The sequence below is a fragment of the Hypomesus nipponensis genome, chromosome 28, assembly GCF_054491055.1.
Source record: "Hypomesus nipponensis isolate SF chromosome 28, ASM5449105v1, whole genome shotgun sequence".
NCBI lineage: Eukaryota > Metazoa > Chordata > Actinopteri > Osmeriformes > Osmeridae > Hypomesus > Hypomesus nipponensis.
In genome coordinates this window covers 1,369,055-1,385,626 of record NC_140388.1, presented here as the reverse complement: position 1 = coordinate 1,385,626, position 16,572 = coordinate 1,369,055, and the positions used below count along the sequence as shown (strand labels likewise).

Here is a 16,572-nt window from a genome sequence, read left to right as displayed (position 1 = left end):
ATTATAGACGTGCAGTGCCTGTGATGCAGCTGATGATGACAGTTCTTCTCAGTGGTTTTGGCACCTATATTTCTCAGATCACAATTGAAATTCTCATTAAGTACTTCAACCTCCACATGATCTATTTTCGTCAAATTCCTAATGCTGTGGTAGCCTACATTCATGCAAATGGTTATGCAGCCTTCATTGGTCTGCTGTTTCCGACGTAATAAATTGTTCATCTTATGTTGATCTAAATGTACTAATTTGGTTCTCTGTTAATTGTCTTACCACCACAAACATCTAAACATTTAGTTCATAACAAATGTCATTACATGCATTGAGCCAATTGTCATATTAAAGGCCTAATTCATCGTAGCACGTGCATGTACATTTGCAATGTGCAGTTTTTCAAAATTCACTGATCTATTCTGAAGTATATGTTAGCTAGCCACCAAACCCCTTTGAAAACAGCTGATTATCTGTCGTGAAAGTGAATTCACTTCTAAACAATGTAACATAATTTCCCTGTTTCTTTACTACGAACTCTGGTGCGTTAAACACTTGGTGTCATTTAATTGTGAATGCCTTTGTTAATTGCATTAGTTCATTACAATACAAAATTCACTGAAGTTATCATACATCCTCTGATACAGCCTACTAATGCACACGCTAGTGAAGCGTATGGTGCGAGGGATGACCAGAGGAACAATTACAGTGAAGGGGCTGGGACCAACCAGGGTGAAGGGGTTGGGATGAGTACCCATGATGCCCGTGGAGGCACATGAAAGATGGGGATTGTTTTTTTCAGTCAATGCTGATCCGTCTGCACTCTGTTGGATTATAAAAAGGACACCTGCATACTTAAAAACTTTGCAGAGTGCCCGGTTCTTGAGATAACCGTTGGAAATTCTGACACACACACACACAGATTCCTGGTATTATTAGAGAGAAAAAAAACAACATAATTTTAACACACCATTTTCCTCCATCTCTCACTCTCCTTCTCTCTGTTAGATCATCATGGCCATCCTGGTGTCGTGGCTGATCTGCTTCATCTTCACGGTGACGGACGTGTTTCCTCCAGAAAAGGACCAGTATGGCTTCTACGCCCGGACGGATGCCCGCCAGGGCATTTTGGCTGCAGCCCCCTGGTTCAAGATCCCCTATCCCTGTGAGTCATGGAGAATAGGAATGTGTGTGTGTGTGTGTAACCACATTTTTACCTAATGTGTGTAACCACATTTTTACCTAATGTGTGTTGTGGTGTGGACTACCAGTCCAGTGGGGTGTTCCCACAGTGACTGCAGCAGGCGTGATTGGGATGCTAAGTGCCGTGGTTGCCAGCATCATCGAGTCCATTGGCGACTACTATGCTTGTGCTCGCCTCTCCTGTGCTCCTCCGCCCCCTATTCACGCAATCAACAGGTACGTCTCCTATCTTGCTCTCGTTCTTTCTCTTGTTCTTTTAATCTTACATTCACACTTTCATTCTTCTGTTCTTTCGTGCTTCCTAAAGGGGTCATTGATTGCAGAACCAAATTTACCTTACAGTTGAATAACGACAGTTCAGTGGGTAAAATGGACATACAGTGAACCCAAAGTCCATTGACACCTCTTTCCTATGCAAATCTCACAATAAAACATTTGGCTGTAAAACGGTAGGTTTTGAAAAAGCCACCAAACTGACGTCAGTTTGGTGGCTCCACCTTTTTTGGCTCTGGTCTGTACCTTTGTAACGCCCCAAAATTTGCTGCTTGATGCTCTGTGTAGTTCCACGGAATTACAAAGAATAATATTGTTTCGTTTTTCAAGGATATTGAAAATGGACTACGGTCGTAAATGCAGTGTTAGTCTGTACATGGAATGCTGACACTTTTCAGAGTCTTCCCAAGGAGACAAAAAACACTCAACGGGCTGTGATGTTTGTCTGAGAAAATCCCTGTGCATTTCGACCCTCAATTACACATTTGCTCAAACCATTTCACCGAGGATAGTTTTGAAAACCTGGGACAATGTAAATCAGGATTAACTATGAAGCTGTTGCTGAAAAAGATTTAGCAAGGCGGTGAGAGAGGCAAAACAACTTTACTCTGAGAAACTGAAGCGTCAATTCTCTGCAAACTACTCTGCTTCTTTCTGGAGAGGGCTTTGTCACATCACCAACTACAAGCCCAGAGCCCCCCACTCCACCAACGACTCCCGCCTGGCCAACGACCTGAACAAGTTCTATTGCAGATTCGAAAGACAATTGGACAGTCCTGAACTACCCCTTCCCATCCATGTGGCCTCCCCCCTCCCCTCCTCTACAGTGACAACTCTCTCCATTCAGGAGGGTGAAGTTAACAGACTTTTCAAGAGATAGAACCCCCGCAAAGCAGCTGGGCCGGACTCTGTCTCTCCTGCCACCCTCAAGCACTGCGCTGACCAGCTGTCTCCTGTGTTTACAAACATCTTTAACACCTCCCTGGAGACATGCCATGTGCCAGCCTGTCTCAAGTCCTCCACCATCATCCCTGTGCCCAAAAAGCCAAGGCCAACAGGACTTAATGACTACAGACTCGTCGCCCTGACCTCTGTGGTAATTAAGTCTTTTGAGCGCCTTGTGCTGGCACACCTCAAATCCATCACAGACCCCTTCCTGGACCCACTGCAGTTTGCCTACAGAGCCAACAGGTCTGTGGATGATGCCGTTAACATGGCCCTCCACTTCACCCTACATCATCTGGACTCCCCAGCTTCCTACGCCAGGATCCTGTTTGTGGACTTCAGCTCTGCCTTCAACACCATCATCCCCGCCCTGCTACAGGACAAGCTCTCCCAGCTGAACGTGCCTGACTCCATCTGCAGGTGGATCACAGACTTCCTGTCTGACAGGAAGCAGTGAGTTAAGCTGGGAACACAAGTCTCTGACTCCCGGTCCATCAGCACTGGATCTCCTCAGGGCTGCGTCCTTTCTCCTCTGCTTTTCTCCCTGTACACCAACAGCTGCACCTCGAGTCATCAGTCTGTCAAACTCTTGAAGTTTGCGGACGACACCACCCTGACTGGGCTCATCTCTGACGGGGACGAGTCTGACTACAGGTGGGAAGCTGACAACCTGGTGACCTGGTGCAGCCAGAACAACTTAGAGCACAATGCTCTTAAAACAGTGGAGATGGTTGTGGACTTCAGGAAGAACACAGCCCCACTCACCCCCATCACCCTGAGTGACTCCCCAGTCAACACTGTGGAGTCCTTCCGCTTCCTGGGCACCATCGTCTCCCAGGACCTCAAGTGGGAACTGAACATCAGCTCCCTCACCAAAAAAGCACAACAGAGGATGTACTTCCTACGGCAGCTGAAGAAATTCAACCTGCCAAAGACAATGATGGTGCACTTCTACACAGCCATCATTGAGTCCATCCTCACTTCTTCTATCACCATCTGGTATGCTGCTGCCACTGCCAAGGACAAGAGCAGACTGCAGCGTATCATCCGCACAGCTGTGAAGGTGATTGGCTGCAATATGCCTTCCCTTGAGGATCTGCACACCCTGAGGCGAGCGAGGAAGATTGTGGCTGACCCCTCCCACCCTGGACACTCCCTGTGCTAGCTACTCCCCTCCGGCAGAAGACTGCGGTCCATCAAGATCAAAACCTCACGCCACAAGAACAGTTTCTTCCCATCCGCTGTTGGCCACTTTAACAAGGCCAAGGACTCTCACTGACTTTAAATCACAAGCTGCACAATGACACCCTGCAATTTGCAGTATTGTATCGTTCTCTTGCATTACCTGTTTTTTTTAGGTTAGATTGTAAATTATGACTACTTGTACTTTATTTTTAATTTTACTCCCCTTAGTATTAGCTAGACTTTGCTCCTTTTGTATAGTTAGTCCACATATTTAAGTTTCAATATTGCTATATGTTTATTGTATGCACCTCCCTGCCAAAGTAAATTCCTTGTTTGTGCAAACAGTCATGGCGAATAAAATCCCTTCTGATTCTGAAAATAGGTGCTGTTCTGATGTTCTGTTCCCACACCTGGGCACTACTTTTTAAAATAATTTTTGCATAGACAACACCCTTATGGACTTTGTTAAAAGTTCTCTGCAAAATATCCTGCAGTTTTGTCACGATCCATAAATGTATATTTGTAAATTTAAAAAACTCAATTCTTATGCTGCTGGTTTTGCTTGCAACATTCATTTTAGCACACAAAATAGCTCTCAAACTGTCATTTATACATGTACCTAAACATTTGAGATTTGGTAATGATGCATAAGTATAGTCAAGTGTGAATGTAGACCATGAAATATGGTACATTTGTAGAAAAATATGCTTATACTTTACGGATTGGCACCAAGCGAAATTAAACATACACATTGTAAATTTAGCAAGACTGATATTTTATACATCAAAATGTTCAGTAGGCACAGTGTAATCACAGAAAGATAAAAAGAAAAGAAGCACACTGGCCCAAGTTGGCTGAAATGACTCAAAATGCTACCCCGTCCCCCTTAATTCTGAATAATGCCAAACATTTGACAATTCTACAATAGATTAATTGCAGCTCAAAATCAACCTAAAATACAACACAGCGCATCTTTACTCATCAGTATTATCCTTGCTCATCAGTAACATACTCATCAGTATCATCAGAATCATCCATAATCATCAGTAACATCTTTACTCATCAGCATCATCCCTACTCATCAGTATCATCCCTAATCATCAGCAACATCTTTCCTCATCAGTATCATCCCGAATCATCAGTAACATCTTTACTCATCAGTATCTTCCCTAATCATCAGTAACATCTTTACTCATCAGTATCATCCCTAATCATCAGTAACATCTTACTCATCAGTATCATCCCTACTCATCAGTATCATCTTTCCTCATCAGTATCATCCCTAATCATCAGTATCATCCATAAGCATCAGTATCATCCCTATCGCTATAGACAGAGCTGTCATCCCATGTAGCCCGTTCCTCTGTTTCCTGGGTAACATTTGCACAATTTTGGCACTGACAAATCAGTACAAGAAAGTCTTGCAGACATACAGGAAGATCTTCCAGACTCACATTTGCCTGGCTTGCAACTGCTGTGGACTACCTACAACACACAGGGGCAATCCTAGCTGGGATTTCTAGTCAAGTTCAAGTCTTTTATCGTCAGATGCACAGAACAACACAAGGTCAGACTGGTCACTGAAAAATTCTTAGGACAAGACAACACAAAGCAACCTGGCATAACATAACATGTAAGTACACAGAAAATAGATTACATCTATGATAAGAAAAATATAATAAACCTCCTAATATATAATATTCAATACAGTATAGTAACCTCTAAATACACAGTACACATAATAACCAATAGTAACCTTATAAACCTAAACTAACTTAAGACAAGTGAAGTACAATAGTGCAATATTGCTGATAGTGCAACCAGTAGCTGAAAGTGGCAGTGTGTAAAGTGACTAGTGAGAAGTGTATTCGTGTTCATATCAATGTTCATTCAGAAGCCTGATGGCCCTTTGAAAGAAACTATTGTCCAGTCTGCATGTCAAATCAAATGTATTTTTATAGCCCCTTTTACATGCAAGCATGTCACAGAGGGCTTCACATACGCCCATAGAACTGTCCCTCAACCAACTTAAACCCTCAAGGAAGACAAGGAAAAAACTCCCAATGGGAGAAAAAATGGAAGAAACCTTTGGAGGAGCAATTCAGAGAGGGATCCCCTCCTCCAGAGACGGTTGGTAAGACAGAGGAGCAGAACACAAGCTAAACAGTCATACAGTGTCAATGGGTTTTGAAACACCAAAATCAATTTTGCGGCTTTATAGACGTTGGATGGGACCGGGAAACTCGCTGTTGGCCGTCATGGAGACTGGATTCAGGTAGACGACCTGGTCCAGCGTTGGTAGACCGATGACCAGGCAGGTCCTGACCGTTCAAACTCCCCACACCACAGGGATGTGTGGGGGGGGGGGGACAGAGAGGGGAGAGCAGGAATTAGAGAATGCCAGGAGCAGCTAACAGTTAGTCATAATAGAATGAGATCCCCACCGGTCAAGTGTGGACTAGTGCAGCAATTTAACAGAGCTAAAAGGGTATTTGATGCAGCCCCACACACCAAGACAGCGACAGCCCCCCTTGGTTGGAACATGAAATCTGTTCCGGGGGAAATAACTCTAAAATAGGTTATACTCATACGAATAAGGATGAAAACAACCAGTCCCCCGTTGTCTCCAACTAGTAACAAAAACTATAACAATAACAATATAAAGCAACAGAACTATAACAGTAACAATATACAGTAACAGGTTTATTTAATTTTTAACATCTAGATGGGCAGTGTGAACATGAGCTATAATTACAATTTAAGTTACATGTGATACACACAGGCAAACACACACCCCAGGTTTACATAGAAAGTACACACATACTTACCTTTAACAGTCATAGAATTGACGAAACAAAAAAGTTTTTAATATATTTTTAAATGTCAAAACAGTATCGGCCTCCTTAATTGAGACAGGTAATTTGTTCCAGAGAAGAGCTGCTCTATATGAGAACGCCCTACCTCCAGCTGTTATTTTCTTAATTTGGGGTATTACCAGATAGCCGGCATCTTGAGATCTTAGTCCTTGCGGGGCAATAGGGTGCAAGGAGACCGGAGAGGTACAGTGGTGCCAATCCATGCAGAGATTTGTAAGTTAGTAGTAAAACTTTGAAATCAGCTCTGGCCAGTGTAAATAGATAAGAGTAGATGTTATATGATCAAACTTTCTTGTTTAGTCAATAGTCTAGCAGCAGCATCATGTACCCGCTTTTTAGGTATGTAATTGGGAGGCCAGAGAACAACACATTGCAGTAGTCCAATCGGGACGTAACAAAAGCATGTATTCGTTTTTCAGCATCATCCTTTGAGAGGAATTTACGTATTGTAGATAGAAAAATGCGGTTCTGGTGATTTGCTTAATATGGTACTCAAACGAAAGGTCTGGGTCCAATGTAACTCCCAAAAAATTTACCAGCTGGCTTTGAGATACTTTGACGCCGTCTAAGTCTAAGGTCAGATTGGATAAATTATTTCTGTATTTTTTAGGGCCGAAAATTTGTACCTCGGTTTTATCCGAATTAAGAAGGAAATTGGCTGTCATCCAAGTTCTCAACCCGGAAACAAATTTTTCCATAGCATGTGGAAATTCTCCAGGTTTTATGGACATGTATAGCTGAGTATCATCTGCATAACGGTGAACATTTACCCCAGAGCTTCTAATTATGTTTCCTAAAGGCAACATATAGAGTGAAAATAACAGCTTGTGTGAGACCAAATTCTATGGTATCGCCTGCCAGAAGGCAACAGGGTAAAAAGACTAAATGATGGGTGGTAACAATCTCTTAGAATCCTGCCAGTTTTCTTGAGTCCTCCAGGTGACTGCTAACTCCCAATCCTCAAGGTGCCATCCATTGCCAATTGGTGAAGGGGCACACATTATACCCGTCAGAGAATGTCTCATTATTGCTGCTTGATAGTTTGCCCCTTTTGCAGTGTTGATACAGGGCGTCACTTGTCAGGGGCATGGATAGTTCTAGCAAAGCTGATGATGCCATGCAGAATGCTTTGTATCTTGCATCGTTCATGGTTTTGGCAGATGAGTGGCCATACAGGTGGCACACATTTGAAAAGTAGTTGCAAAGTAGTTCATCATGGTGTCAGGACAATAACCTCTCTTTTAGTGTCAGCAAGACCAAGGTGATGATTGTGGACTATAGGAGGCGGCAGGAGGAGGAGCATGCACCCCTACACATCAATGGATCGGAAGTGGAGAAGGTCAGCTGCTTCAAGTTTCTCAGGGTGAACATTGTTAATGATCTCACCTGGTCTGTTCACTCAGACAAGGTGGTCAAAGCGGCCCATAAACGCCTCTCCTTATCCTGAGGAGACTGAAGAAGTTTGGCATGGACTCGCTCATCCTCACTAACTTTTACAGATACACTGTAGAGAGCATTCTGACCTGTTGCATCACAGTGTGGTATGGGAGCTGCACAGACAGGGACTCCAAGGCCCTATGTAGTGTGGTCCGTTCTGCTGAGTTCATTATCGGCAGGAAGCTCCCAGCCCTACAGGACACCTGCCACACACGTTGCCTCAGGAAAGCTGGCAGGATTCTAAGATAAGATTCTAAATTACCACCCATACTTCAGTCGCTTTACCCCGTTGCATTCTGTCAGCCGTTACCACAGCATTCGGTCTCGCACACGTGGACTGGACAACAGTTTCTATCCAAGGGCCATCAGGCTTCTGAATGGACATTGATATATTACATTCACTTCATACTAGTCACTTTAAACACTGTCACTTCAGCTACTGGTTGCATTATCAGTAGCATTGCACTCCTGTAATTCACTGTACTTCGCCATCAGGCTCCTTAATGGACATTGACATGGTCATTGATTCACGTCTTACTAGCTACTTACACACTGTCACTTTCAAATCCTGGTTGCACTATCAGTAATATTGTACTAATAGACTGTACTTCACTTAGTTTAGAATAGGTTTAAACGGTTAGCAATAGGTTATTATGTGTATTTGCGGTTTAGTATGTTGTATTTTTATATTTCTGTATATTTAGGAGGTTTACTTATTTAAGCTTAGCATAGATGTAATTTATGTTCTGTGTACTTATATGTTAGGTCATGCCAAGTGCTTACGTTGTCTTATCTTAAGAATTTCAGTGCCCAGTCTGACCTTGTGTTGTTCTGTGCATCTGACAATAAAATACTTGAACATGAACAAAGTTACACTGGTCCAGGTTAAAACTGCTACCCAGATTTGTAAATTCAGTCAGGTATTCATCTTTCTCACAAGCAACAGAAATGCCTTTCTTTTGCCATGCCATAAATGTCAATGAAACGCCTGTAGCAAGTGGAGTGAAACCCAGTGTCTTCGGGAACATTGTCAAACTCAACTTCTAGACAATGTTTGTATGTTTTCACTATTTTCTGATTCTGCAAGCCAAGCCACCGTTTGGCCCTGTTTCTGAATGTATCCCACCGTGTGCAGGTGACATACCTTTTCTTTCTTTATGGATGTGAGATGCATATAGCATTGTTTAAAATCCTAACCACGTAATTTTGAAGATTTGTCCTTAATTTCCTCGTTTTCGCTACTTGATATTGACGAAAACATCTTGGACTCTTTAAACGTTGTTACAAAAAGCGGCCACTTCATTGGTCTAGCGGTAAGCACGTGATGATTTCCTCATCACTCATGATCAAAATTTAATTACGCGGTAAGCACGGGAATGGGATGAAACGAAAAACCGCTTCACTTTACGGCCTATGACCTTATGTTCATCACAGCCGCAAGCTGTAGTATGATGTTGTCGCTAAGTTATTAGCAATCCTAATGTATCCTGCCTGTATCTAGCATCGGTAGAATGTGTGATGATTTAGTTTATTAGCAATGGGGCTAACGTTATTTCATGTTCCTGACTGTGTTTTATTCAAATAAATAACCTGTGTTATCATGTAAATCTATGATTCAAGATGCATGTTTGTCCAGATCTATTTTTCAGCAAGATAGCTAGAGCTAACTGAAGCGGAGTTGTATCACGATAGTTTGTTTGCTAAGCTGTAGTGTTAATGTTACCCACCTAAGGCGATCCTGTTTGCTTCGACAACAGTGGAAAAAACTAACGTCATCATTTCAAATGATATCTAGTCAATCTGTTGAAAACAGTGTTGTGTAGACACAATAGATTTATTTAGATTTATTTATGTTTTATTTCAAGTCTCCACCTTCGTTGTTTCAGTGAGTGCTGTTGGCCGTGTTGCGTCTTTGCTTCGCAGCTTCACTCGTTGTAAACCAACCAATCAGCGCGCAGCTCATCTATATATTCATGAGCATACCATAAAAGAAAACCTAGTGTTTTTTCCCGGGACAATTTCACAGGAAGTATCAGGGGGCATAGAACAGCACCCGGGCCATTTTCAGCCCAACCAATGTTACATACCCTATTTGGAGACCTTAAAGGGGCAATTGACTGTTTTTTGGGGGTATTTCACACTGTTCCTTAAGGTCTCCAAATAGGGTATGTAACATTGGTTGGGTTGAAAATGGCCCGGGTGCTGTTCTATGCCCACTGACAGATCCTCTGAAATGTTCCCGGGAAAAAACACTAGCTTTTCTCCTTTTATGGTATGCTCATTAATATTTAGATGAGCTGCGCGCTGATTGGTTGGTTTTCAACGAGTTAAGCTGGGGAGCAAAAACACAACACGGCCAACAGCAGCACTCGCTGAAATTGGAGACTTGAAAAAAAACGCGCAAATAAATCTATTTGTCTACACAACTGTTTTCAACAGATTGACTATATATCATTTGAAATGATAACATTACTTGTTTCCACTTCTGTTGTTGAAGCAAACTGGATTGACTTGGGTGGGTAGAACGTTAGGCTACAGCTTAGCAACCAAACCATATCCTGATTCTACTCGGCTTCAGTTAGCTAGCTAGCTCTAAATAACTTGCTGAAAAATAACATGACCAAGATCTGGACAAACATGCATCGTGAATTGTAGATTTACATTACACAGGTTATTTATTTGAATGAAACACAGTCAGGAACATGAATCAACGTTAGCCCCATTGCCAATAAACTAGGCTAAATTATCACACATTATCACACATTCTACCTATGCTCTTGCGTTAGCAAGCTAAACTTGTTTACATGGCTACAGTCTAGGTGTTACTAGTAACAGTTACTAGCAATGCTACCGTATCCTGTATCAAGCACCTGCCTTTCTCCAGTTCATTCAAATAGATTATCTAGACAGGCGTTAGCAATAAGCCAGACTGCTGTTAGTTTTCTGGCTATTTTTCGGAAGCTTCCCTTCTAATGCCGACTACAGCTAGTCTAGCTAGAGTCATTTGATGTGTGTAGAAACCTATTTAATATTCTACCTGGTATGCTATATTATACAGGAAACGTTAGCATTGCTAATAACTGTTAGCACAATATCATACTGTCCTTATAGGCGGTTGCAATGAGCATGCGGTCGGAACAGCACCTCTTTCCAGGTTCAGCTTCCTAGCAAATTCTGCTTGCAATTGTCCAAGGTTGTCAAAACTGTCTTGGGTGAAATGCTCAGAGCAAATTAATGATTGAGTGTCGAACTTCGCCGGGATCTTCTCATAAGACAACAGCAGCCATGCCTGTTGAATGTTTGGCTCCTTGGGAAGACTGTGAGTGTTAGCCTTCCCTGTACAGCCTGGAACACAGCATTTACGACCATGGTCCATTTTCATAACTTTGTTATTCAAAACGTTCTTCTTTGTAATTCCTTATAAGTAGCTTACACAGAGCAGCGCGCAGCTAAACTAGTATGGAGATAGACGCTACCTCGGGCTGGTCTGGATGTAAATTTGGGGGTGTGACAAAGATACAGACCAGAGCCAATAAGAGGGCGTACGTAGGACCGGTAGCTTTGTTGAAAAGCTAGCGTTTTACAGCCATTTTTTTTGTTGTTGATTTGAATAGGAAAGAGGTGTCAATGGACTTTGATATTCACGGTATGTTCATTTTACCCACCGAACTGTTGTTATTCAACTATGACAAGGTAAAATCGGTTTTGCAGTCAATTGCCCCTTTAAGGAACAGTGTGATAAAAACCCAGTCAATGACCCCTTTAAAAAACATTTTTGATGATTCAAAATTTACTTCACTTTTTCTTTCTAGGGGTATATTTGTTGAGGGTGTGTCCTGTGTGCTAGATGGACTGTTTGGAACAGGAAATGGCTCCACCTCCTCCAGTCCAAATATAGGTGTGCTCGGCATCACCAAGGTAACATATTGTATCATTAAACAGCACAAATCATTTTTACTTCTTGAAAATTCTCTGAATAGTTGTCCTCCCTCTTCCCTGTCTGTGTCTGATTGGCTGTCCAGGTGGGAAGCCGAAGGGTGATCCAGTACGGAGCAGCTATGATGCTGCTGCTGGGGCTTGTGGGGAAATTCAGCGCACTCTTCGCTTCGCTGCCTGACCCTATACTTGGGGCACTATTCTGCACCCTGTTTGGCATGATCACTGCTGTGGGGCTGTCCAACCTGCAGTTTGTGGACCTCAACTCCTCTAGGAACCTGTTTGTTCTGGGCTTCTCCATCTTTTTTGGTCTGGTGCTACCTAGCTACCTCAAACAGAACCCTTTGGTCACTGGTGAGTGAGGAGCAGACACACACGTATAAGCACACACGTTGCTTTATCTATACCCCCGATCTTTGCATCTATAACCATCATCACTGTATATCCATAATATCTTTGTAAGGCCATTTTTGTATAACACTATACCACACCAATACCACCATTTCTGTATTTTACTTGTACCACCATTTCTGTATGACCCTACCCTTTCTATACCCCTAACCCTGTCTATACCTCCATCTCTCTATAACACCATATCTGTACAATCCCTGCTCTGAAGAGCACTAATCATGTATCTTCCCTCTAACTGTATCTTTACCCCTAACCCTATCTTTACCTCTGTCCCAGGCATTGTGGAGGTGGACCAGGTGCTGAATGTTCTCTTAACCACAGCCATGTTTGTGGGTGGATCTGTGGCATTTGTGCTGGACAACACCATCCCTGGTAAATCCACCATCCATCTCAATAACACAGCCTTTATCCCTTTTCTCATTGTTTTCTTCAAGATCATATCCAGAGTAGATAGAAATACATTTCTGCTATTGTTTTGATACATGCATTACTGCTAGTGCTACTATACTAGACTGTCTGCTAATGCCACAATACTTGACTGTCTTCTAGTGGTACAATACTTGACTGTTTGCTATATATTCCTTCTTGGCATCTTTCCTTTCCATCCCCGCCTTCATCCCCCCACTCACTCCGCTTCTCCCACTCACTTCCAACTTCCTACTCTCTCCTACCCTAGGTACTCTGGAGGAACGAGGCATAAGGAAGCTGAAGCAAGGGTCACGGCCCAGTGCTGCAGAGCTGGAGGGTATGAGATCCTATGACCTCCCATTCGGCATGGACTTCCTCCGCTGTCACACCATCTTCGAGTACCTGCCCATTAGCCCCACCTTTACTGGCTATCGCTGGGGGATACCGCGTGGAGCCTGTCAAGGCCAGGGGGACCGGGGTGGGCGGGGGGAGGCAGGCAAGGGGGGAGGGATAGGGGGTGACGCAGGCCTAGCATCTGGGGAAAGTGGGGTGTAGCATAACAGGTTAAAGATGGGCAGATCTATAAAGGATTGGAAGAGAAAGATTGGGGTAGAGGAGGGGATGCACACAGTTGTTAGTTGCCTGCAGGACAGACACAGATTAATTGAAACAATTTAATTCCGCAAAAGGTTCAAAGCCAAATTATGAAAATGCTCAATATCAGACATTGCCAGTCAGTTCACTGCCTTTCCTATCCTAGCTGTATCATGGGCTTTGTTGGATTTATTTGGTGTTTGGTATTTTTGATGATTTTGCAAAACCTCACTGTATTGGTTGATTTGTCAATATCTGCAGCCTTCACATATAATCACATTTGAATGCAAACATGTCTCTGTTACGCACACACATAGTTCCTGACAATGGTAAATGTGCAAATAGAAGTGAACTGGCTTGATCATGGAGCTACTGAAAATGTTATTTGCTCTTTGGTGAACCTTGGCCATGCAAAGTGATGTTTCTTTTGTCAGTTAGTCACACATAGATGTTGCCCCAAAACATGGTTCTCAGTTCAACTACAAAACTACCCACAAAATATCTTATAACTAGACCAACAGATTATCTTCATCAAAACCACTTGGGCACAGAGAGAAGGCTGATAGTGACCCTTAAATCCTCAAGACGGAGATTATTCCAATTAACATGGTATCAGCCAGTGATATAGATTTATATTATTTTTGTATTTTATAAATCCAGTCAAACTACAGAAGCAGATAACTAGATTGTTTCCTTAGATCCAACAAAGGATGTGTGTTGAAGACAGACAACAGACAGATAATCGATAATAGACAGATAATAGACAGATAATCATCTTCATACACTACCCTTACCATATCACACACCTGGAGACATGGCACATTAACAACTGTTATCATCAATGATAAAGAACCTTCATTCCTCCACTTAACTTTCATCTCTAACTCCATCAGACATGCCTCATTGTCCTGATGGAGAGCCAGCATCACTTAAGACATACTTGTTTTGCTAAATATGCAACTGAGTTAGTTTAAATTATATTCCAAGAACCTGGAGTGTTCAAATCACGTTGATTAGTGCTTCAAAGTGATTCTGTAGGCATATATAAGTTGAATGTGCAGTATAACTACTAGGAATACCTGACTTGGACCAGCAGCCCAACTGAGGATGCTTTGAAATATTTTGCACCTAGATGTCTAAATGAAAGACGAATCCAGAGAAAGTGAGAGATAAAGAGATGTAAGGAGAGAGACAGAGAAATATAGGGCAAGAGGTAAAGCGAGGAGTGAATTTTAAAGGTCCTATCATGGTCCAACCCATGGAATTACAAACTATAGGTTTCTGTACTCTCTGTCCCATACTGCTGTTGTTGATGCCTGTTGCACTCTTATGCTGTCAGCTTTATCTACTGGTTACAAAGCTTGTGCTCCCGACGTACACCTGCAACACTATCCCCAGGGACACTACTCACACATTGGTCTGCTCTCTCCCCAGAATTTCTGTTGGGATGCAGCCCTTACCCTATATGTCAGGTCTATTTTAGGTTGACATGTGAGGTCTGTGTTAGTCTATGCTCGTCTCCATATGACGAATATAGCAGAGCTACACATACTGTACAAGTTCTTGTTCTGCTGATCAAATAGTTGCTTTGGTAACTTTGAAAAACTGTTTTTATAATTGTGACTGATGTCTTTGTTCATATTGTTGCCAATATTTACTTATTAAACAACTGTGTGTAGATGTTGACATCTCCTGAACCTTCACCTCCCTCTTCTCCCCTTTGTTCCCCCTCCTCCTGCATCATTATGTATGATGTAGGGTAGTACAGCAGAGTAATGTCAGATGTTGCAGGGTCTAACGTGGTCTTTGTCTCATACTAGAGTGCACATCTACACGGTTTACTTGCCCATCTCCCTCCTGACGGATAGACCAACGAGAGGGAGGCAGACAGCAGACTAGCAACATAACTTAGACATGTGTAGGAGGGTAGAGGGTACTTCTTGAGCTCAAGTCATTTTGTAAACATACTTATTAACTCTGCAATTTGTTTGACGTCATCTTTGGTAACGCAACAAGCAGATATTTTTCCACTAAATACTTCCTACCCCACTCTCTTCCTCTCTCCTTCACTCATGCAGTAAATATAGGTGTCTGCTGCTGATTGTTCTGGTGTATCTATAGAAATCTTGGATGAACAGGTACTGGTTGGCTACCTATTTCAGACCCTGTATTTCGGTGGCAAGTTGAATGAAGTTTACATCAAGATGGTGATCCTCACTGGGATGTGGATCCTGCACTAGTGTTTTATCTGAATCCGAGAAAATAAATTTGATCCATGTCTCGGCATGGTCTGTAAATTAGCCCGTAACCCTAAAAGACAGGCCTTGAGAACATGGCTATATGGTGTTTTACAGAAATAAACCAATCCCTTTCAGTTATTTTGAAGGGGAAGCTACCTAAAGAATATACATTTGTCTATTGCAAGTTCTATGTTTTCAATTTTGTTTTGTTTTTATACATTATTTTTAATGTCTTTACAGACAACTGTTTGTAATAAATAAATAATGAGTATTAATCTTAAATCATTATGCTACGATGCACATTTTTTTGTTACATTATTATTTAAGATTTTAAAAGGTAATAAAATAAAATGTTGTTTCAATTTCAAATCTGTAGTTTGTGAATACTTTGCTTTGGTTGGATTTTTTAATATTGTATTTTTCTAACATTGCATTCTGTTTGTTACTTACAGCATCAGTAGAAATCGAGAGCTGAAACTTTAAACAGAAATATCAATATATACATGTGAACTCAACTGAATACTTAATGCTGAAAACGTATGGACCAGACAGCCATCGTCTATACTAATACTATACACACATGTACAATTATTTGTTCCTAAAACTATTTAATAAGATGTTACAGAATGATACCAGTATATTGTCTTTATTATCTGTTTGGTCTGTACCCTTGCTGAGATTATCCAGAAAAAAAATAAAATGTATTATAAATTATATTTATCATCCTTGACTGCATATACAATTGATGTAAAGCCCTCGGAATGAGTGGGAACAATGACAATGGGGGGGTCAAAAAACTACGGGGGTCAACTTCTCCTTCAGGGCGTAAAGTAATATTTACAATTACAGGTAAGAACCATATATAAATGTATCGACCCCGACCCCTGTTGTTTTTACCTTTTTTGGGGGTGTCCAAGTCTTAATTAGGGGGGTCCAACCCCCCCTGTAATTCCAGCCCAATTTAGCCCCACCCACAACAAACATTTGGTCGGGAAGTTGGGTCTGGGGGGTATTCCAGAAAGCAGGCTATGTGACATACCCGGGTAAGTTAACTCCCCAGCTGACACCCAGCGTTG

The 16,572-nt window shown here is 42.0% G+C and overlaps 1 protein-coding gene across 7 annotated transcripts in view; it reads left to right on the top strand.

The window, feature by feature from the left end:
* The window catches only part of slc23a2 (solute carrier family 23 member 2), an 86,258-nt gene extending 70,393 nt beyond the window's left edge, over window positions 1–15,865 (top strand). For all 7 annotated transcript variants that reach the window (XM_084694931.1, XM_084694932.1, XM_084694933.1 and 4 more), the window contains 6 exons: window positions 997–1,153; window positions 1,260–1,407; window positions 11,720–11,825; window positions 11,930–12,197; window positions 12,531–12,626; window positions 12,931–15,865. In XM_084694931.1, the coding sequence (XP_084551057.1) occupies window positions 997–1,153; window positions 1,260–1,407; window positions 11,720–11,825; window positions 11,930–12,197; window positions 12,531–12,626; window positions 12,931–13,217 (1,062 nt within the window). In that variant the 3' untranslated portion in view covers window positions 13,218–15,865. The remainder of the gene's footprint in view (window positions 1–996; window positions 1,154–1,259; window positions 1,408–11,719; window positions 11,826–11,929; window positions 12,198–12,530; window positions 12,627–12,930) is intronic.
* The last annotated feature ends 707 nt before the right edge of the window (window positions 15,866–16,572 follow it).